General features: G+C 61.3%; 7 protein-coding genes across 7 annotated transcripts; 2 read left to right on the top strand and 5 right to left on the bottom strand.

Annotated features, from left to right (window-relative positions):
- Positions 1-30: 30 nt before the first annotated feature.
- Positions 31-1,497, bottom strand: A1Q1_07783 (uncharacterized protein; the record flags this gene model as incomplete). Its single annotated transcript, XM_014326795.1, has 2 exons — positions 31-897; positions 979-1,497. The coding sequence occupies 2 exons, from the start codon at positions 1,495-1,497 to the stop codon at positions 31-33; spliced, it is 1,386 nt and encodes a 461-aa protein (XP_014182270.1).
- Positions 1,498-3,172: 1,675 nt separating this feature from the next.
- A1Q1_07782 (uncharacterized protein) lies at positions 3,173-3,991 on the top strand (the record flags this gene model as incomplete). The annotated part of the gene is made up of 1 exon (XM_014326794.1): positions 3,173-3,991. The coding sequence occupies one exon, from the start codon at positions 3,173-3,175 to the stop codon at positions 3,989-3,991; it is 819 nt and encodes a 272-aa protein (XP_014182269.1).
- A 249-nt stretch (positions 3,992-4,240) lies between these two features.
- On the bottom strand, positions 4,241-7,122 carry A1Q1_07781 (uncharacterized protein; the record flags this gene model as incomplete). The annotated part of the gene is made up of 2 exons (XM_014326793.1): positions 4,241-6,461; positions 6,506-7,122. The coding sequence occupies 2 exons, from the start codon at positions 7,120-7,122 to the stop codon at positions 4,241-4,243; spliced, it is 2,838 nt and encodes a 945-aa protein (XP_014182268.1).
- Positions 7,123-9,256: 2,134 nt separating this feature from the next.
- A1Q1_07780 (uncharacterized protein) lies at positions 9,257-9,848 on the bottom strand (the record flags this gene model as incomplete). The annotated part of the gene is made up of 2 exons (XM_014326792.1): positions 9,257-9,745; positions 9,804-9,848. The coding sequence occupies 2 exons, from the start codon at positions 9,846-9,848 to the stop codon at positions 9,257-9,259; spliced, it is 534 nt and encodes a 177-aa protein (XP_014182267.1).
- Positions 9,849-10,095: 247 nt separating this feature from the next.
- On the bottom strand, positions 10,096-11,549 carry A1Q1_07779 (uncharacterized protein; the record flags this gene model as incomplete). The annotated part of the gene is made up of 4 exons (XM_014326791.1): positions 10,096-10,564; positions 10,627-10,805; positions 10,908-11,269; positions 11,534-11,549. The coding sequence occupies 4 exons, from the start codon at positions 11,547-11,549 to the stop codon at positions 10,096-10,098; spliced, it is 1,026 nt and encodes a 341-aa protein (XP_014182266.1).
- Positions 11,550-11,678: 129 nt separating this feature from the next.
- A1Q1_07778 (glutamine-fructose-6-phosphate transaminase (isomerizing)) lies at positions 11,679-13,871 on the bottom strand (the record flags this gene model as incomplete). Its single annotated transcript, XM_014326790.1, has 2 exons — positions 11,679-13,786; positions 13,865-13,871. 2 exons carry the CDS (start codon positions 13,869-13,871, stop codon positions 11,679-11,681), a joined length of 2,115 nt encoding a protein of 704 aa, XP_014182265.1.
- A 3,744-nt stretch (positions 13,872-17,615) lies between these two features.
- Positions 17,616-20,264, top strand: A1Q1_07777 (uncharacterized protein; the record flags this gene model as incomplete). Its single annotated transcript, XM_014326789.1, has 4 exons — positions 17,616-18,589; positions 18,653-18,869; positions 18,952-19,039; positions 19,078-20,264. 4 exons carry the CDS (start codon positions 17,616-17,618, stop codon positions 20,262-20,264), a joined length of 2,466 nt encoding a protein of 821 aa, XP_014182264.1.
- Positions 20,265-20,685: the final 421 nt, after the last annotated feature.

Below are 20,685 nucleotides of genomic sequence, written 5' to 3'. Positions count from 1 at the left end.
CAACTATACTGGAAACACCGAAAGAGCACCCTACGTGTATAGCAGGGGGACGCCACTGCCGCGCCATGTATCCCTCCCCCACGCCTTCTCTGTCCATGCCCGCGCGGCGTCAATGTCGTGACACCCGCATGTATCCGCCATAGCGTCAAAGATGCGCTGCACCTCTGGCCGCCTGTCTTCGGGCGCAAGCCCGCCTCCAACGAGTAGGGGCAGCATCCAGCGCACAGTGTAGATATCTCCATACACCGCCTCGGCGAAGAGCTCGAGGATCGCGTCGCAGCCGCGCACGAGCTGCGGGTCGGAGGCGGGCAGCCCAAACCCGTCCATGGCGATTATGCAGATCAGCGCCTGGCGATAGAGCAGGTCGCCGATCTGCACGCGCGGGCTGTGCGCCGACGCGTAAATGTCCACGAGGACCGAGTTTGTCAGCGTGTCGTACAGAGCCTTCATGCGGCGCTGTCGCGGTGTCCGCTCGCCGCGCTCTGCGCTCGAGCCGCGCTCGTACCGTCCGTCGTGGCCGTAGAGACAGCACACGGTCTCGAGGAGGTACTTGGCCATTTCGACCGAAATGCCGTATCCCTCCGGAATCAGGCGCGAGGTCACACTAATGGTGTCGAGCCACTCGGGCTCGATTTCGAGCCAGCTCGCTTCGCCGCGAATCAGCGCGTAGAGCGCGTCGAGGAGCACGACCTGCACTACCTCCATCGTTACTGGCGAGAGATTGTTGGGAATGTTGGGGGCGGCGCGCTTCACCCAGTCGCACTCCATCTTCAGCGTTGCTGGGCCTAGAGGGTCGGCGGCGATGATTCGGCACATGACCTGGAAGCCCATCGTCATCGCCATGCGGTAGTGCATCTCCTCGACCCAGTCGTCATCGCTCTCGACCTCGGGGCAGAGCTAGAGCACCTGCAGCAGCGCATTCGTGGAGAGCTGCAGCAGGGCGAGAGCCCCGGAGAGGTGCTGGTCCGTGCTGGCTACGCCGCGTTTGCGGCTCCAGTATGCCAGGTGCACGGCGCCGACGGCCACGAAAGCGTGGAGTAAAGCCGCCTGCATCAGGTTGTTGATCACGTCCTGCGTGGGGTTCAGGATCTCCATCGATGTCGACAGCATGCTGAAGCCGGGCAGACCATCAGGGAGCAATTTGCCGTGGCACTCGATGTAGGCGTTCCAACACCGCTCGAGCACCATCTGGCGGTACTCGCTGAAGGCACGGCGCTGGTCCGAGTAGTAGAACTGCGTCTCGGTTACTTCGGACGCCTCGATGAACCACGTCAGGCCATAGTCCTCTACCGCTCGGGACAAACGATCGACGTCCACAGGCTGTGGCGACAGATGACCGAGAGCGGCACCGATAGGCCCGCTCGGCGACACCGCAGGTAGCGATGCTGGATCAGCCAGTCCAGGCGGCGGCCGTACTGGCGGTGCCGGGTGCAGAGGGGGCTGAGTGTGAGATGTCGACGTGCTAGGCGAGTCTAGCGACGTGCTCGGGCCCGACATCGGGGGCGTGATGGGGACGAGGTCAAAGTCGTACACGCACTGCCGCGGCTTCTTGCGCGAGCTGGCGCTGCAGTTGGTGCACACCGGCTAAATGTTAGCGATCACTGGCTTCTTCGCACCTACCCTCTTCTCGTCACACTTGATCTTGCGCTTCTTGCATGCTCCGCATCCAAAGACGGACCTCGACTTCTTCGACGCTGACGCGCCGGCGCTCGCCGTCGGTGCCATGGCCCGCTTCACCGCGGGCTGCGGTATACTCGTGATGGCATCGCCGCGACTGTGGTCAGCTAATACGTCGAAAAGAACACGAGCTGCGGTGCGCTCGACCCCCGCGCTCGGACTCACGCCCATGGTTCGATCCCGCTGTAGCCCCTGCACACTGGGGCGTTCTCGCTGAGCCACCTGTTCGCGGCGCGTACGACGGTGTCCCACTCCGCATACGCCGAAGGATGGGCATGCCCGCACGTGCACGCGGCAGTAGCGGCGGCGGCGGCGCTCCCTGAGCTGCTTGCCGACCCCGAGGCTCCCGCCGCTGCCGGCCCCACTCCCGCCGCTGTCGAGGGTCCCGCCGCCGAGGGCCCGAGCGAGCTCGGAGGGATGGTGATCTGCAGCGATCCGTCGGGGGTGTAGCTGAAAGTCGCGTGGACTGTCGCCAGGGGTGTCGCTGGGGGTGGTGGTGCTGCCATGAGGGCCAAAAGATAGCGATATGGGCGATGGGGAAAGGGTTGAGTGGGGAAGTGGACGGTGACAAACTCGGTTCACGCGAAGCTCGGCTTACCCGGCGCGATAACCGTTGGCGGAGAGGGGGGCGAACTCCGTGTTGTGGCGCAGCGCTACGAAAATAGGCTGGGGATCAGCTTGGCAAATGTCGCGTGATGGCGAATGGAAGTGTTTGGATGGTGGGAAGATCGTGGAAGTGGGTGAATGAGAGGTAATAAGTGCAGTGTGAACGTGGATGCACTCGCGGTTGAAACGGGTCCCAAGGGAGATCTCGCCGGCGATCTCAGACACGGCTACGGATCAACTCGCTCCGCGCTTACTCATTGTGCCCCTCGGTAAAACGTCACGCTCTGGAGACTGTTCCGGGTATGACAAGTGTGTGCATTAGTCTGAGAAGAAACGTCACGTCGATCTCGGAGGGTAGGACCCGGCTGCAACTGAGTCCGGTATTCTCATGAGGACACTGCAACAGGCGCTACGCGCTACGGAGGCGCAACGGAAACGGCTCCGCTCGTTTGTGGCGTCGACCCAACAGTCGGGAGGAGGACTAGCGTGTCCCGGTTCCAGCGGAGCTACTGATGTCCAGAGCAATGTGGCCAGGATAGCAGAGAGGTTCATCCAGCCTTCCTCGTCAGATCTTGGCAAACCGGGACATTGTGCAGACTCGACCCACTGCGCATTGAGTTCGGGACCTCGGCACCCTATTGATGCAGAGATCGGTCAGTGGGAAACTGGCTCTGGGTTGGTTCAAGACAGTCTGAACTGAGAATGCTATAACCCACGAGATGACCTGCCCGTCGCTCCTCATCCTGCCATACTACAGCGCACGAGGCTCCAGCTCATGGCCACCTGCTCCGCCTCCATGAAGCGCACATCCATTGTCCGGGCCCCATAATCGTTCATTCCGCGTCCAGATCATCCCTTCATCCCCTCGTCCCCATCGTAACGAGGCAACATGTGCTTCCTCCACCGCCTCGTCCGCCGCGAGCAGTCCCAAAAGTCCGAACGGACTGCCCTCCTCTCTGGTCCGGCTGCCGGTGTCACCTCCGTCCCGATCTCAGCGACCACCTCAGAGACTCTGGGCACTTCGTCCACTCCAGCCCGGCAAACTCATCACGGCATCGGCCGTCGTATCGATAACAACGCAGTCGATCCCGTCGATCCCTCTACCTGCCTCACGCATGGTGCAAGAGAGTTCGAGACGCCGCCGGTATACGAGCGCTCGCCGTCTTATACGCCCACACCCGCCCCGGGGGAGAGGACACTGCGCTCCTCTGTCTCATCCGTACCCGCCACTCCTCCAAGCACCGAGGGCACAGGGGGCACAGGGGGGACAGAAGGCCCAGAGGGCACAGATGGCACAGATGGCACAGAAGGTGTCCATCCTCCCGCGTACGCCAAGCAAACCTCGCGCCGCTCCACCCTCGCGCTCTTCGTCGAGGGGGACCGCTTCTCCCGTCCTCATCCCCCCCTTTCCCCTCGTCACCTTCGTCCCCTTCGTTCCCTTCGTCCCTCGACCCGGCCTCTTCATCCTAAGAAGAAAGCGAAGAACAGCTCGCTCCGCGCCGATCTCCTCGGCCACAACCACAGTTCCTGGAGTCTGAGTTCGGATAGCTCCGGTCTCGACTCGGACTCTGATTCGGACTCAGACTCGGAGACCGACCATGCGAATGTGTGTGAGCGTGTGGGAGGATTAAGGAGAGAAAGGGGAGAACTTGGATCGCCTTGGTGGGCTGCTGCTCCCGCCCCGGTACCTGTGCGTTGTCGATCGTAGACGATTAGACAATGCAGTGTCATGTGGATTGGCGTCCAATAACTGATTGCCGAAAATCCTCGACAAGCGCCTTGCATCGCCCTGCTTCTGCTCTCTCGCACCACGGCTCCGCCGCTCGCTCATTCGAGTTACACAAACACAATGCATATCAAAGAGTACAAATAACGTCCATTTATCATGATGCGTACAGTTCCTACGCGTGGCTAATGTAAGAGTCTTGGGGTGCGATGCAATTATTAAACTTTTAGTTTACGCAATGTCTTTACGTGCCGAGCGGCGGCGGTCCGCGCTGGGGCGCTCGGTGCCGCCCGAAGTACGCTTGGCCGCTGTCGACGTTTTCAGTGCCGCAGCGGCGCCCTTCGGCGAGGTCACCTTGGCAGCGGCCCCGCTCGCGCCTGCGGTTGCTGGCGCAACCGCCGGCTGCACACTCCGACGCCACTCCTCCATCCTGCTCTGGCGGTCGGACTGGCGCGGCGGCTGGTGGTTCGTTAACGTGTCGCCGAGGGACGGCTCGCGGGCCGTGTCGCCGCGCTGGGCACGGGGGAGCTTCTGCCCACCGGCAGCGGCTTCAGCCTCCTTGCGCCGCTGCAGTTCACGGTCGATGCGCTGCTGCCGCTCGTACTGCTCCTTGGCCTCGGCGAGGGCCATCTGCTCCCGGATGGGCGCAGACGCCTTGTCCTGCATCCGATTCAGCATCTCGCGGTGCCGTTCGGCGAGCTCCTCGGTCGTCATTGACTTGGTCGGGCGCGCACGCTGCTCACGGGCCTGGCGCTGGGCGGCGAGAGCGGCTGCAGCGGCGGCACGGCGCTCCGCCTCCTGGGTCGAGATGGCACGGGAGAGGTCGGCGCCATACTGCTGTCCAGGGGTCATCTCCTTGGCACCAGTGACCAGCGTGCTCATGGTACCGTCGGCGTTGGTGCGGCGGTTCATAGCACGCGCGACACTGTCAGACACGGCAGTAACGGTCGGGACCTGGGGCAGCGGCTGAGGCTTGGGGGCGGGTGGCGAGACAATCTGGCGCTGCTGCTTGTACTCTTCAAATTCGGCCTGGCGGCGCTCCCACTCGGACAGCTCCTTCGGGGCACCAGACAGCGGACGCATCTCAGCGACGGGCGGCTCGTCAGAGCGTCCACCGTATGAAAGTCTCCAGCGCTCAGGGTCAGACTCGGAGGTAGACAGTCCGCGACCGGCGTCAAATGAGTTTCCGCGGAGGCGGTCCATCGAGTCGGGGCGTCCGCGACTGTCGTGGCTGCTAAGCGACGAGTCGTGGCGGACACGGTCGAGAAGGATACTGCTAGTAACCGAGTTGTGCCGGCTGCGGTGGTCGGAGGGCGCGGGGGTGTGTGAGCGTTCGCCAAAGCCGAGGGAAGAGCGGGGACGGTCGCCGAGCGAGCCAACAGATCCGGGCGTGTTGTTGTTGGACGAGCGGAGCTGGTCCATGGAAGACCGAATACTCTGGCGGGCTCGGCGCACCTCGGCCAGCAGCCTGAGCTTCTCGTCGAGGTCGTCTCCAGCTCCAATCTCCGAGGAAGGACCCTTCTCGCCGGGGGTCGGGCACGGGTCGCTGAGATCGATCTCCTTCGTTCCTCCTTCTGTAGCGAAGCCCATCTCCTCCATGAGACTAACACGGCGGGTGGTTGTGGGAACGGGCTGGTAGCCAGCCGAGTCGGCAAGATAGTCTTGCTTCGGTTTGGCGCTGACCTGGTTGGCGTTGGGAATCGGCGTCGTGCTCGGGAACTGGCCGAGGGAAGGTCGTCTGTACGAAAACTCGTCCGTGTCCTTCTCGCTGTACAGCTTTGTGGTTGACCCGCCATCGCCGTGCTGGCCCTCCCACTCGGCGAGCTCGGCGTCGACATTCTTGAAGTTTTCGGCAGCACGGGCGACTTCCTCGGCTTCGATGCGCGCAGCCTCCTCGTCGCGGAGCTGCTTTCTGCGCTTGGAGAGAATGTCGACGACCTTGAATTGGATCGCGCCGGCAATCAACGCGGCGGCCGCGAGCGCGCCGAGCTCGACCTGCATCGACTGCGTCAGGGGGAACTTTTGGCCGTTCAAGCTGGGGAACAGGTTACTGTAGCCAAGATTGTAAATGTAAAACTCCTTGAGGCCGACGCGGGAGAAGCAATCGACACCGAGCATGAAGGCGGTGGCGCCGACCCATGCACTGCTAGCGAGTAATACGTACTCGTGCAGCGGGGGCGCGAGCGTCGCAAGCAGCGTGACGGCCGTGAGACCGCCAATGATGCCCCACCTCGCACCAACAGAGGACACGAGGCCGCCCTTCTTCACCGCCATCAGGAACCAGCCGACACAGAAGCCGCCGGCCGCGCCGACCCAGTACTTGGACGTTGTGTAGAAGAAGATGCCGATACCGGCGCCGATGAGACACGATATGCCCACGGCCAAGCAGTAGAGCCCGCGCATGGCCGCGGTCGGCGGATCGGGCGACGGCGGCTGCAACGAGGGGGAAACACTGTGGCGTCAGCGGGGTCCATGCGCCAGACTTACCCGAAGGACAGGATCATGACGAGACTGAAAAGCGCAACCGAGTAGCCAGAGATGATCGCGAGAGCGGACCAGCGGTTCTTGCCGCCCAGCGTTGCGACGGGAACGCCCGACAAGATCATGAGTGCGCCTGCGACGCCGTACGCTGGGTCGAGCTTGGGCGTGAAGGGAAGGTATCCGAGAGTGTCATTCCACGGCTGAGTCGCGTTTGCGGTGCCGTTCGTGCCGTTGCCGTAGATGCCAGTTCCGTTCAGGGTGCCGTTCATGAGGCCGCCGCTGTCGACGGTGCCATTCTGCGGAGTGAGGGTGAGGGTGAAGGCAAACGTGGCCGTGGTGCTGCCGCCGTTGAGGACGCTTGTGACGGTGGTGATAACAGCGCCGGGGGGAAGGGTGCTGGTCGCATTACCGCTGGGCCGGCTGCTTACCGAGCTGGTCGCACTAGCGCCCCCGTTGTTGTTGTTCCGGCTAGCGCTGGCGCTGGCACTTGCGCTCGGCTGGTTGTTGCCTCCGTTGTTGTTACCTCCGTTGCCGCCGTTGTTACCGCCCTGACCCTCGTTGTTGTTGCCAGTATCCTGGGCGATCGCCCCGGACAGCGCGAGGAGTCCGAGGACGATGGCCGAGAGCCGCATGTCGGCGGGCTAGAGCGATGGGGAGGTGTGAGGTGGGCGAAGAGTGAACGAGTGTGGGAAAACGTGCGAGGTCTTGGGAGGAGGGGGTGATCGGTGCGTGTCCGACGGGGGCGGGGCGAGGAGCGTGACGCTCGTCAGGCTCGGCGGGTCAGTCGGGCAAGGCGGTGACGATCTTGAGAAGCTTTTCCGTCGGCGCAGAGTGCGTGCGTAGAGTGAGTGTGCGTAAAAGAGTGTGGTCGGGGGGCGTGGGCGTGAGCGTTGAGCGTCTGGGGAGAGGTACAAGGGGGGAGGGGTGTGCGGGCGTCGGGGCCGAGCGGGGAGTGGGCACTGGGCAAATGTGGTGAGTCTAGGAGAGTGGTTGTAGAGTAAAGTGAGAGAGGAAGATGGAAAGATGAGAGGATGTGTTCGGAATGGAGGAAGGCGAGCTGTTGCGTTGAGGGGTATGCAGGATGGGGAGACTAGTGCGAGGACGGTTAGCGTCGAGACGAGAGAGACACAGTGAGACTAGCGATCAGGGCCAGGTGTTGCAGCAAGCATCCACTGCGGACTGTGCAGATCTGAGCCCTGCATCTGTCCACTCTCTCTCTCTTCTGCGCCCGTCATGTCCCCTCTGTACCCTCTGCACCCTCTGCTCGATGCGTGACTGTCGACACTGGTGACCCTGTGTTTTCTCTGCAGAAGAGTAGGAAGGGGAGCGGGGGCATGAGGCTGAGGCTGTACGCTATTCCGCGTCTCCCATGCCGGCCATGCAGCCAAGCGGTCAAATCGAGGCACGGCCCCCACCCCTGGCCCCCCTTCCGCCCAAGTACCCTGCACGTGGGACCGTGGGGACTCCGGATTCTGCCTGCCATCTTGCTGTCTCAATTGACACACTCGTGCACCGACTTCAGGCAGGCGACACTGGCTCAGGCGTGCTCAGGCTTCAGAACCCACCAAGGGCCATTCTGTGGACAAGCCTGCCATTCATTCCACCCATTCCAATGCATGCAGACATCCCGATCAACCAGGCTGGCAAATTACACTCAGCACGGTCTGAATCAACATTGCAGAGCTGCAGACACGTCCCGGTAACATGAACCGGGCATGGGTGGTATGGGGGGTGGGAATGCCGGAGACATTGTTCGGATACCCGCCGTGGGTCCCCTGGGTCTTTACGCTTACGTCCGGACGGGGAGACGCCGCAAAGCCTTGTTTCGCCAGAGGAGTGTCAGCGGGTACGACGCGGCGTACAAGCCAGCCGCCACGCCGCGCGCCGTCAGCCTACATCCAGCCAACGCCAACGGCGTGCAGGCGCAGGTGTCACGATCGAGTGTGACTGCACATGCACACATGAGGGATCAAGGGCGGGTTGTGCGTCTTACATCCATCAGCAGTCAACAATGATGGCATGTCGCGCGCTGAGACATGAAATGACAGGCTAGCCTGGATCTCGGAATGCAGTCTCACTCGTCTTGGTCAGAGGACTGCTGGAACCATCACTCGATGCGTTCCCAACATGGCCCAACGGCCTATCGACGCCGCACTTTGTACGCATACATGAGAATGCAGTACGGGCTGTCTTGTGCATCACATGTCTCGTAATGGGCAGCCCGCACTCTACCGCAGCTAGCCCGCTCATCGGACGGTCCAACGGCGGGAGGTGCATTCCCAAACGGCAGGAGCGCACACCGTATCCGCGAGCACCACCGTGCGTGCCGACTTCGGACATGAGCTCCGGATTGGCCGTCGACATAAGGTGCAATAACCTTACGCGCACAATGAGATAGTAACGCCGAGATGAACAGTGCACAACGCCGCGCGCCGCTCGCAGCGACTAGGTACGGTGGGAGGGTAGAGGCACACGGCGTTACTGAGAAATCACACACGTCCAACAGATGGAGTCAACCTGCATCCGACCGCTGCTTCCGGATTAGGCTTAGGTACGCGGGGTACGGTCCGTACGCCCGTACAGGCTGGCGGCACTCCCGGCGGGCCCGGGGGCCCGGCACAGGACGGGCAGGGGAGACTTCGTTCCCACCCGCACCAAGTCGCACACGTGACTGACCTTCCTCCATGTTCTTTCTCACGGTCTGTCCTCTCTGTCTGCCCTCCAAGTCTCTTCTGAAGATCACATCACAATTATAGAAACGAGGCCTTACTGGTTGATCCACGGCAGCTTCTGGTCGGTGATGCGCGCGATCTCGGCCACATTCTGCTGCCCCGTGATGAGCATGTGGACCTGGTTCTTATCGGGCAGAGCGCCAATGGACTCAGCAAACTGGCCCTTCTCCTTATTGTTGGGGCTGACGCGCCACTCGACGGCGCCAGCCTTGTGCTTCTCTGCAATCTGGCAGCACGCGGAGAAGAGCATGCGGTTCAGCTGCGCGCGGTCACCCTCCTTCCCGCCCTTGAGGGCTGCGGAGGAGTAGAGGTCCAGAATGTCCAGAGCGGGCAGGCCGTGCTCGGGCAGGAAGAACCAGGAGTACAGCGCAAAGCCCGCCGCTTGGCCGTCAGACGTGTACGCGATGATGGCGTTCACGAAGCCGCCGGCCATCGCGTCGCGGTAGTGCTGCTGCGTCGCGACGACCGCGGTCGGGTGGCCGTCCTCGGTCGCAGAGTCGACCATCATGGTCAGGAGCATGCCCTGGGTGTCAGCGGAGTCATCTTAAGGATGCCTCAGAGTCCCCCGAGCCACTACTCACCACATCGTCGGGCGTGGCGGGCTTGATGGTGAATGCGTGAACCATTGTTTATGTCTCGGTGTCTCGGTGAATATTGCAACAGGGCGCGGGGCTGACCGAGACGTCGTCTTTTATACTTGCGGCTCCCAGGTCCCAAAGCGTTTGTTTACAGCTTGCATGGTGACGTCGACTGAGCGGGCGAACGAAGTGAGCCAGCCGAGGTCCCAAGTCTGGGACGAGAGAGATGCAGGCGCGGGCTCCCCTCGCAACGGGGCTTCCAGACATGGCAATGTGAACACCGAGGCCCATCGCATTATCTAGAAGGAAAGCTCGGTGTTGTGGGAACTTTCGAGGTGACATCACCGAGGGAGCCGATATGACGTTTGGCATGTCTGGGGGCATTCCTCTCCTCCTGTTCCTTGCGTAGGCCGCGACGGGCCGAGCTTTGTCCGACACAATGCACATCAAGCCATGCGCCATGCGGCCCGAGACTCGGGCTTGTCGGAGAACCGTCGGGCACAGTACCAGAGGGAGAGAGTACTCTCCGTTCATCGTTGGAAACGTTTCTTGGGTGCGTTGAGAGTTTGAGTGGCGGCGGAGCGTCTGTGCCTGGATCCCTCCGATCATCCCAGTTGATCCGGAAGATTCCACGGTCCGCAGAGCCTGGCCAATGTAGCATGCCTGGTAGAGGCACTCGCTGAGGGTCAGGTTCGATGCAGCGGGACAACGGCTTTGCACCTACTAGCTTATCAGTCTCTCTTGTGGATGGTTTGGATGAGGCACTGTAGGAGAGCGAGGTATGCCACCCAGCTTGCGGTGAGAACGGAAGCAAGTGTGCCCTTACTCCAGACTGCAGAGTGCTTCTTTGGATCTCGGAGGGATCTGCGGAACAGGACCTGACTGCCTGCCTACCAGGGGCCCAGAGTCTGGAGGCGATACGCGAGGCGTTGAGGGTTGGCGAGATGGCAGTGCTTGTCCTGATCCTCGCGTCCTCGGCGCTGGGTTCTTTGGTTCTTCCTGGATCTGATTGCGGTGTAGTGGGCGCGCGTGCAGTGGGTGCGGGACATGAAGGGAAGGCATGAACACGTTGTGATAAAGTTCGCCTCGCGCTCAGGAGACCCTCACGTGTTCTGCATGATGGTTGCGAGACATATGGGTCGGCGATGGAGCATCTGGCCGGGTGTGCGTGGTCTGGATAGGCATCTGGGTAGGTGGGGAAGTGCGGATGGTGGGTGGCGAGGGGAGCGCTGCAGGACCTGGTACGGCGCCTTCAAGAGCTTGTTCATAGGTAACACCGTTGTGAACGCCGAGGCATAGAGTGGGGTAGGTGTAAGAGATAAGATGTTCTGTAGGTGAGAGCGGCCTCCGTGCAGTCGTAGAGGAGAGGGCGCAGTCAACTATCGAAAAGACGACAACACTGCGACGCCGTCCGCCTTGATGATCTGCCCTCTGCTGACTCTGCCTGGCATGCCTGGTCCTGTCTTCCCCTATTCACACAGACACAGAGCGCTTAGCGCCAGCCTAGCGCGGCAGGGCGCAGCACGTTGGTTCACTGAAACATGCTACACGCTACCATCACCCCTGCACCACCCCTGCGCCCCATCACCCAACCTCCACCTCCAGTCCACCCTCGTTCATCTCATCGCACATCGATGCCACTCCTCGACCTTCGTCTTCATATCGCATTCTGCCCATGGTTCGTCGTCCAGCTCGCGTGCATAGTCCGTGGATACGTAATGTGAGGCACTTACACACTGTCTGTGCCATGGGAATGGGGGTTCGTGCGATTTTCAATGGAATCCTAGACTCTCTACTAATGTTTACACAGAAGGCATCGTCCGCCTTCGTTCAACGTCGATTTCTTCATGCTCGCATGCATGCGCGCAACGCTCCCGCCTACTCGGTCGTGACGCTCTTGGCGAGATTACGCGGGAAGTCGACGTCGATGCCCTTCATGGACGCGAGGTGGTAGGAGATGAGCTGGAGGGGGATGACGTTGAGGAGACCCTGAAGACAGTCGACGGTGGCGGGGACCTTGACGACCTTGGTGGACTCGGGGAGCGAGGTGTCGCCGTCGTTGCAGATGACAATGGGCCTGCCCTTGCGCGCGGTGACCTGAGCGAGGGCCGAGGCGGTCTTGGGGTAGAGCGAGTCCTTGGTCATGATGAAGATGACGGGGAGGTGCTCGTCGATGAGAGCAAGGGGACCGTGCTTGAGCTCACCGGCGAGGATACCCTCCGAGTGCATGTACGAGACCTCCTTGATCTTGAGGGCGCCCTCGAGACAGGTGGCAAACTGGTAGCCACGGCCCATGATGAGGAGCGACTTCTCGTTGACGAGCGACTCCTTGACGAGCTGCTGGAGCGACTTGTCGAGGGCGAGGATCGTCTTGATCTGCGAGGGGATCTCGTGGAGACCGTCGATAATCTCCTTGCGGCGCTCAGACTTGGAGATCGAGTCGGAGGCGAGCTGGACAGCCATCATGACGAGAGCAATGTACTGCGAGGTGTACGCCTTGGTGGAGGCGACACCAATCTCGGGACCGGCGTTGATGTGGACACCGGCGTGGGTCTCACGCGAGAGGGTCGAGCCGACAACGTTGACGACACCGATACAGAGGGCGCCGCGCTCGAGACAGTAGCGCATGCCGAGAATGGTGTCGGCAGTCTCACCGGACTGCGAAACGAAAATGGCAACGTCGTCACGGAACACGGGGGTGCGGCGGTCGAGGAAGTCGGACGCGAGCTCTACGGCAACGGGGATTTCGGTGAGCTCCTCAAAGACGGGACGGACAGCGATACAAGAGTGGTACGAAGTGCCGCACGCGACGAAAAGGAGACGGCGTCCACGACGGATAACGGGAAGGTACGCCTTGAGACCACCAAGAGTGATCGTCGAGTTGTCAAAGTTGACACGCCCACGCATCGTGTTGACCACCGACTCGGGCTGCTCGTAAATCTCCTTCTGCATGAAGTGGTCGTACTGGCCCTTCATGATCTCGGCAAGCTCAATCTCGAGGGTCTCGATGGCACGAACCGACGAAAGACCGTCGTCGCGGCGGAGGCGGTGGATGTGGAGCTCGCCCTCGGCAATGTGGGCAATGTCGTCGTCCTCGAGGTACAGAACGCGCTTGGTGTGCTCAATGATGGCAGCGGGGTCAGAGGCCACGAAGAACTCGATGGGCTGGGGGATGCCGTCCTCGGAAAGGAAAGCGCGCGACTGCTGGCGGCGGATCTTGGACGAGCCAGTGACGGCGTTGGGGACACCGAGAAGACCGTCGGCCTGGGCGGCCTCGGGAATCATGTCGTCCTGGGGGAGCTCGACGTCGACAAAGTCGACCTTGAGCTTGCGCTCAGACTTGACACCGATGAGGAGGGGCGAACCACGACGAGCAGCGATAATCTCGTCGGGGAAGTGGCGCGACTTGAAAACAAAGGCGAACGAACCCTCGAGCTCCTTGAGGACAGTCTTGACGAGCGACTGGAAGTTGAGGCGCTTGTTGGGCTGCGAGTCCCAGACGTACTTGCAGAGAATGGCGACACACTCGGTGTCAGTGTCGGTGCGGAAGGCGTAGCCGCGCTTCTGGAGAACGAGCTTGAGCTCCTTGTAGTTGGTAATGATACCGTTGTGGACGACGGAGAACTCGGTGAGGGGGTCCGAAACGTGGGGGTGACAGTTGTCAGTGGTGGGGACACCGTGGGTCGCCCAACGGGTGTGGGCCATCGAGGTCTGCGAGACAAAGACCTTGTTCATGTCAATCTTCTCGGTGATCTCGGCTCCTCCGGGAGGAGTGGTGGGGACACCACCGGCGACGTGCTTGCGGAGAGCGGCAACCTTGCCGACCTCCTTGAAGAGGACGATAGGGTCGGTCGGGGCGTCGCCGTCGACTCCGATACCGGCCGAGTCGTATCCACGGTACTCCATACGGGCGAGGGCGTTGCAGAGCACGTCACAGACGTACTTGCGGTCCCTCTCCGTCAGGTAAGAGCAGTAAGCGAAGATTCCTGAGAGCGCGAGTCAGTCACTATTTCATGTGTGCGCGCGAGCGAGACGCGTCGATTGATCGGCCCTAGCAAACTTACCACACATCCTGATTCAAGTTCTGCAGGGTTGAAACGAAGGGAAAAACAACGGCGTGCCGAGAGATTGCGATTTGCGACGTGTAACGTGGAGGGAGTTACGAGTGGGAAACACAGCAACACCCAAAAGCACGGAGGAAAGAAGGACCGGGGGGAATCGAGTCGGAATCGAGTGTTAAGAGAGATAAAGAGGAATGGTGGCGAAGGCAGGGACAGGAAATGCGATGCACCGAAGGAAATAGCAGTGTCAGCGGCGATTCTTTGGGACGGATAGACAGGGCGTGGTGGGTATGGCAAGAGATTCGCTTCGCGGGACGATCGCGCTGCGCAGTGTGCGTCTGATCAGACACGACACAGGCACCCTGCACCGAGCGATGGGCAGAGTGTTGGAGGAGGGCATGGCTGACCGCGCGCGCACGGCGAGCAACACGACGGAAGGTCTGGCCATTTGTGATGGGGGGTGCAGTGGCTGTGAGAACCGAAGACGTGTCTGACAAGTCGCCGCCTGTGGCCCACCGCCTCGCTGGAAGCCTGCGGGAGGAATGCGTTTGCCGTGTTCTTGAGACTGATGCTCACCTTTGACTGTCAAAGCCGATTGAGTGGACGATGGCGATGGGAGGGGAAGGGATGGAGAGGAGAAGAGAGAAGAGAGAGTGTGTGTGTGTGGGATGTTGAGGATGAGCGAGGTCAATCAAAATAAGGGGAGCGTGGATGGACCCAATAGAGCAAGGGGGATGGCGACAGAGCGACAGGCGGCTAGGCGATGCTCTGGTTGCTCACACTTGGCCAAGGTCCCAGGGTAGACTGGGGATTGGCAGGGGAGGGGCGAGCGAGCGAGAAGGGAGGGCGGTGTGAGAGGGCAGAGAGGGCAGCGAGGGATCGGGAGGATAACCCTGGAGTCTAATCGGACGTGTCAGAATTTCGACTGTGTACGCGGGGGGACAACTGGCAGTTGCTGACCTGTCTGGCTGGGCGGACCTGGGCGGGCGCTGGTTCTGGCTTCTGGCGCCAGCGCTGGGCGGCGATAACGGCCTCCACCCGCTCCCCTCACCGTAGCCTTAGCCTCCACCCTAGCCCATAACCCACCATACCAGCCAAACTGAAAATAAACAAATCGCCAGTCTTTACTCACCACTTAGATCCGGGCAGTCTGACCGATAAAGCGTGCGTATAGTAGTGTTACACAATCTGCGACCAGATGGGCGAGTGTGTGCTATTGCGAGTGCGTGGGTGTGTGCTTGTGTGCAGTGTGCAGTGGGTGCAGGTGGAGAGTGCGTTGCGAAATGCGTGGGCAACGCATGCATGCCTTATATTGCTGCTTCTCCTGTTGTTGTTGTTGACACTGGGCCGGAGAGCGGAGCCGTCGACCCTCGCCTTCCAAGCAAGCCTCAGCTGATTGCCACGATGGCTGACAACTGAAAGGCTTCAAATGCGACTGACGATTGGCGTATTCCTGGACCACAATCCTGACTTATCCTGGGCAACCCGGCTCATCTCCACAACTCTGGGCATGCACCCCCCTCTGCCGCCATGCGCTGCGCTCATGCTCATGCATCGACTCGTTATCTGCTGCTGCTATGATGACCACTCGCTGAGTCATGAACTGCATGCCTTCATACCGAGCAACCCACCATGAGCATGGCGGTCATGATACCGGGTATATCCTAGATCCTCGGGCTGCCCGTTGATAGTCGTCGGCATTGTGAGACCATTCTGTGACGGGTATCTCGTACTCCAGAGTGGAACAGGCAAGCGCCGCCCTGTGTGTATGGGACAGAGTGGGATGATGTGTCTGTATGTCTGACATTGTTCGGGCGCGGGGAGGAGATCGTCCCCCTCCCCTCCCCTCCCCCTCATGTACGATTATGCTCGGGTGGATGGTCCCAGCATACTGGGACATGAATCATCGAGTGGTGGGGTTGAGGATGGTCGTCGACTCCACGGGACAAACAAATGAGACTTTGTTTTCGCCCCTGTTGAGATCGTTGAGAGCAAGCGATATGGTGGGACCAGGCATTTGGGCATGAGAACGAGCCGGCATCGCTTTGGACCTGATGGAAGCGTGTTAATTGGCAATGGAGCCGGTGTATTGTGGGAATTAGCCAAGTCTCGTAATCAGCTTTAATGGGATCCGGCAGCGAGCCGCTCACCACCGAAAAGTGGGCAGAACCCTGGATGGTAAGATACCCTGAATGGCAAGGGCGGTCGTGCCGGGCTCGCGTCGACGCGTAGTGCTGGGAGAAGACCGTGGCAGTGTGAGAGATACGGTTCCACGTTCCCTGACTGCCTGGCTCACCTGGCTCACCTGGCTGACCGGACCTGACCGACTCCTGACACGGAAGCATTTTCACTCTCACCTGGAGCGTGCATATCACCTTCGAGTGTTAATTATGATGCAGGTGGCACCCTCCGCTCCTCTCCTTCATCCTGAACAAGCCCTCAACCGACCACCGAAATCATCTCCACTGCAGCGTATCATGCATGCATGCAGCCCTCCTCTCGCCACCGTGTCCTTTGTTTTTCCTCCTGGCTGGATCCTGACCACTGCATCTAACCTGGCACAAGTCTCTCGTCTATAGGCAACCGCTTGCTACCAGCGCGCACCCCATCACTTCCCTGTGTGCCCTACCAGCGATCGCATCGGCCCCATCACCATGTCGGTGCGGCATCGCTCGGTCCTCCCCCCTCCGCCCGTCTTAGGTGCCGCCCGCCCGCTGGTCCAGACTGAACAGGCTCAAGGTTGCGGTCTTGGCTTTTCAGGTGCAAATCCTGTCGGGCACGTCTGATCGCTGTAAAGAAACTTACAAGCTCGCGAGGCTGTGCCATGGAACCAACTCTGAGCGGCACTCGCAGTCATGCGGACGAGCATGCGTGAACATGCTCAAGCATGCGGGCCAGGTGTTCATCCGTGACACCCCGGCGTCGTCAGCTAGCAGCGGATCAAAGGACCAGTGGGACGCGGTATTCATGATGCAGATCCTGATGTGTTGTGCGCTTAAATGTCGCTCAAAGCTAGCCTGATACCCGTGACCCATTCAGCATCCACTACAAGCAACTGAAGCTTAGTTATGGCCGTCCCCGAAACCCCCGTCCGGCAAGTGAGCACACTACTAATTCTCGCTTCCGGCAAAGTTGTGCGTAGTGTGCATCGCTGTGTGCTTCTTATTCGCTACCCCAGCCGCGGTCCGGAACGACGTGCGCGCGCTGCTCAGACGCCGTCCGAACGGTCCGTCCGGCCGTTCTGGCGAGTGGCCAGACCACGACAAAAAGTGTCACACTGGCGTGGCCTGAAGCATGTCTGAAGCATGAAGCGTGAAGCGTGAAGGAGACGGGGACGTCCGCAAGATGAAAGAGCCCCACAAAGACGACGGAAGCATGAGAAGTTGATGCATGGACGGGGTTCGGAATCGTGCAGAGGGCTGGAGAGGTTGAACGCGTGCCAATCGTCTTGCCATCTTTGTTAGCCCCGTCGTTGATCGCTGATCGCTCCGATCCCTCCCATCTGCCCATGATCCATGGTGGACTACTGCTGGGCGCTGGGCGGCTGTACAGCGCGGGCCAGCACCACTGCTGATAGTGCTAGCGTGGCAGAAAAGGTCCCGTCGCTTCCCCACACTTTTGGCCGGGGGTTGTCATAACCGGCTGCACCACCACTGTTGGGTGCGCTCCGTTCCTGGCTGAACCGTGATGACTTGCTTTACCGTACACTGCATCATTTCTCCACCACCTACATCTATCTGTCCACAACCCCGCCATGCCCAAGAAACGCAATAACAAGGCGTCAAACGGTCATCGCAGACCCCCATCAAAGGGCAAAGCCACCCCGTCCCCCACACCCACTCCCCCCGCGACTGACATCAACCCCACACCCGAATCCGCCCCGGTGCCACCGCAACAACACGAGCCGAACAGCAAAGTGGAGGTCATTCAGCCGAGCCCTCCGAACCCGACGCCGACCGACAAGCCCGTCCCCGCGCCAGAACCGGAAGCCAACGAGCCCGCCATCATGCCGCCCCGCGAGCCCGAGCCGGAATCCCAGCCCGAGGACTCGACCGTGCTCGTTGAGCGCCCCGAGGAGCCCCTCACCGCCGAACCCGTCCAGCTGCACGGCAAGGCAAAGGAGGAGCTCCATCGGCGCGCCGAGGAGCAGGTCGAGGCCGAGCTCGAGGAGGCTGAGATGGCCTCTGAGATTGCAGACGAGCTAGTCGAGCTCGTCGAGTCGATCGCCGACTCGGAGACTGAGGCGATGGAGGCTATCGACACTATTGCGGCCAAGTCCGGCGCCACGACCATCGCTAGCGTGCAGGAGTCCTCGCACGAGGCTCAGGATGAGGCGGCGGAGGCGGCGGAGGATGTCGCTCAGGAAGCCGAGCAGGACACCGGTGCCGTCGAGGGTATCCTTCTCAACAGCGGTGCGAGCTCAACACCAGCGACGCCGCCGCGATCGAACGGACATGCCACCGACGAAAAGCACGCCGACCACGAGCACGACCAGCACGACCAGCACGACGAGAAGGCCGCGCACCCGCACCTCCGCCGTGCGGCTTCTACGTCGTTCGTTGCCAGTTGTCTCTCGACGAGCCCGAACTCACACGGCAGGACTGTGCACAAGCACCTGCGCTTCACATCAGCCGACGAGGGCCAGGATGAGCCCCAGCACCACGTGTACTACCCCCGCAAGCGGAATCTGAACACGAGCGATCCGGGGACGCCCAGTATTGCTGAGACGTGAGTGACTTCTGCCTGATTTGCGCGATGCGTGTGGTTGTAGCAAGTGCTGATCAATCTTAGGGCGCACCAGATCCGCCGCACGATCTCGTTCGCCTCGTTTGACAACCTGGTGCAGCTGCACACGAACCCGGACCAGAGGGAACGCTTCGTCGCCGAGGTGGCGCGGGCGGGCCGCGAGCTCGTCTGGCGTGACAAGGACGACCACCCCCTCTACCCTCGTGACGGGGAGCAGACGTTTGTGCTGGCTTCCAAACGCGCACTTCGTAAGCCACACAAAGTCGCCATTACTAACTTTAGGCTCCTTCGTTCTCTCGTTCACGGTGCGATCGGGTGTCAACGTCGTGCTGCTCCTGTTCAAGACGCTGGGCCGGCGCAAGAAGCTCACTGTCCAGCAGCTCCGCACCGCCATCATCGGCGAGGACAGCTGGCGCTTTGGTGCCATGATTGGTGAGTATCCCCCTATGGTCCGTGCTGACCCCAAAAAGGCTCCTTCACATTCCTCAACACGCTCACGTACCACATGCTGCGTCTCGCGCCGCCCGCGTCCTACATCCGGAAACGCCTGCGGCACGGGCTCTTCTCGCAGCCGACCTTCGGCCCGCCGGAACGCGAGGGCGCCGAGGGCGAGCACCGGTGGCACGCGGCGGCGGCAGGCGGCATTGCTTCGCTGGCGCTGTTCTGGGAAACGGCGGGGCGGCGTCGGGGCGTGTCGCAGCAAATGTTTGTGCGCGGCCTGCAAGGCGCGTGGAACCAGTACGCGCCCCAGGCAGGCGTGCACATCCCGTTCGGCAACATTGTGCTCTTCGGCCTGTGCTGTGGGCAGATCATGTTTGGCTTCCTGCTTGCGCCGGAGACGATCCCGCGCGACTACTACAACTGGATCCAGAGCGCTAGTGGCGTGCCCACCTTTGCGGTGGCGGCGAATCGCACGGCTGTACGCGAAAACCTCATCCATCCCGAGCACGTCAAGCTCGCGCTCACGAGCAAGGGCGTGACGCGGAACAATGTGCATGAGCTGAGGCAGCTGCTGGAGCGCGTTCGCGGGGGCGCCAAGGCGAATTATCATATTCCGTGCAGCGTCACACACCCCTGGACTGAGAGTTGCGGCTATACATTGGTGGAGCGCTTCTTCCGCACGTTCCGCTTCATGCTGCCCGTGTATGGCGCACTGCACCTGATCCCGCCCATCGTGCTGCGCCGGCACGCGTTCGCAAAGGACCCGCTGCGCATGCTCGCCCGCATCACGCTCGGCATCACGCGTTCCTGCTCCTTCCTCGGCTTCTTCATCATCATCAACCAAGCCCTGTTCTGCCTCCGTTCCAACGCGCTGGAAACCAGCGGTAAATTCCCCGGAACCGGCCTGGCCGGTCTGCTCCGCTCCCTCGTGGCGCGCAAGGAGACGTTCTGGATCATGGGCTTCATCAATGCGCTCAGTCTCTTCGCCGAGGAGAGGAAGCGCCGCACAGAGCTCGCCATGTACGTCTTCCCCAAGGCGCTCGAGAGTGCGTGGGCCTCGGCCAGGAAACGCGCCTGGGTCCCCGTCGTGCCGTTTGGGGACACGGTGCTCGGCGCCGCGGCGCTGGCCATGGTCATGGACAGCTATGTCCACAGCCCCGAGAGTCTGTCGGGCATCGTGCGCAGGCTGCTGTTCCAGCTCGTCGGGCCCGTGTAGGCCGCCGAGCGCCGCAGGCGCGAGGGGGCGTGAGGCCAGGGCGAGGAGGAAGGCTAGAGCGGGGCGGGCCCAAGGCGCGTAAGGCGGGAGGAGGGCCGAGGGTGCCGAGGGTGTCGAGGGTGCGGAGGGTGCGGCAAGCGCGGGATAGCCGAGGCGGCGAGCCCGACGCGAAACTACACGGCGATGTGAGAGGACACTGTCGTAGCGTTGGGAACTGTGGACAAGATCCAATCTTCTATTTTCCGACCCATCCGAAAACCTTCCTTCCTTAACCCCCTTTTTGCAAGTTTTTTTGTTTAGACGTAATTTAGACGGCGACGGCGACGTAGGCGTGGCGTTGTATCAATGATTGACTTCGAGGTGATTGTATGCACTTTCATACCCCCTCTTCACTGGCCTGTGAGCATCGTCAACGAGGGAG

Source organism: Trichosporon asahii (assembly GCF_000293215.1).
Source record: "Trichosporon asahii var. asahii CBS 2479 unplaced genomic scaffold scaffold00017, whole genome shotgun sequence".
Lineage (NCBI taxonomy): Eukaryota > Fungi > Basidiomycota > Tremellomycetes > Trichosporonales > Trichosporonaceae > Trichosporon > Trichosporon asahii.
This window is presented reverse-complemented; position numbering and strand designations above follow the sequence as displayed.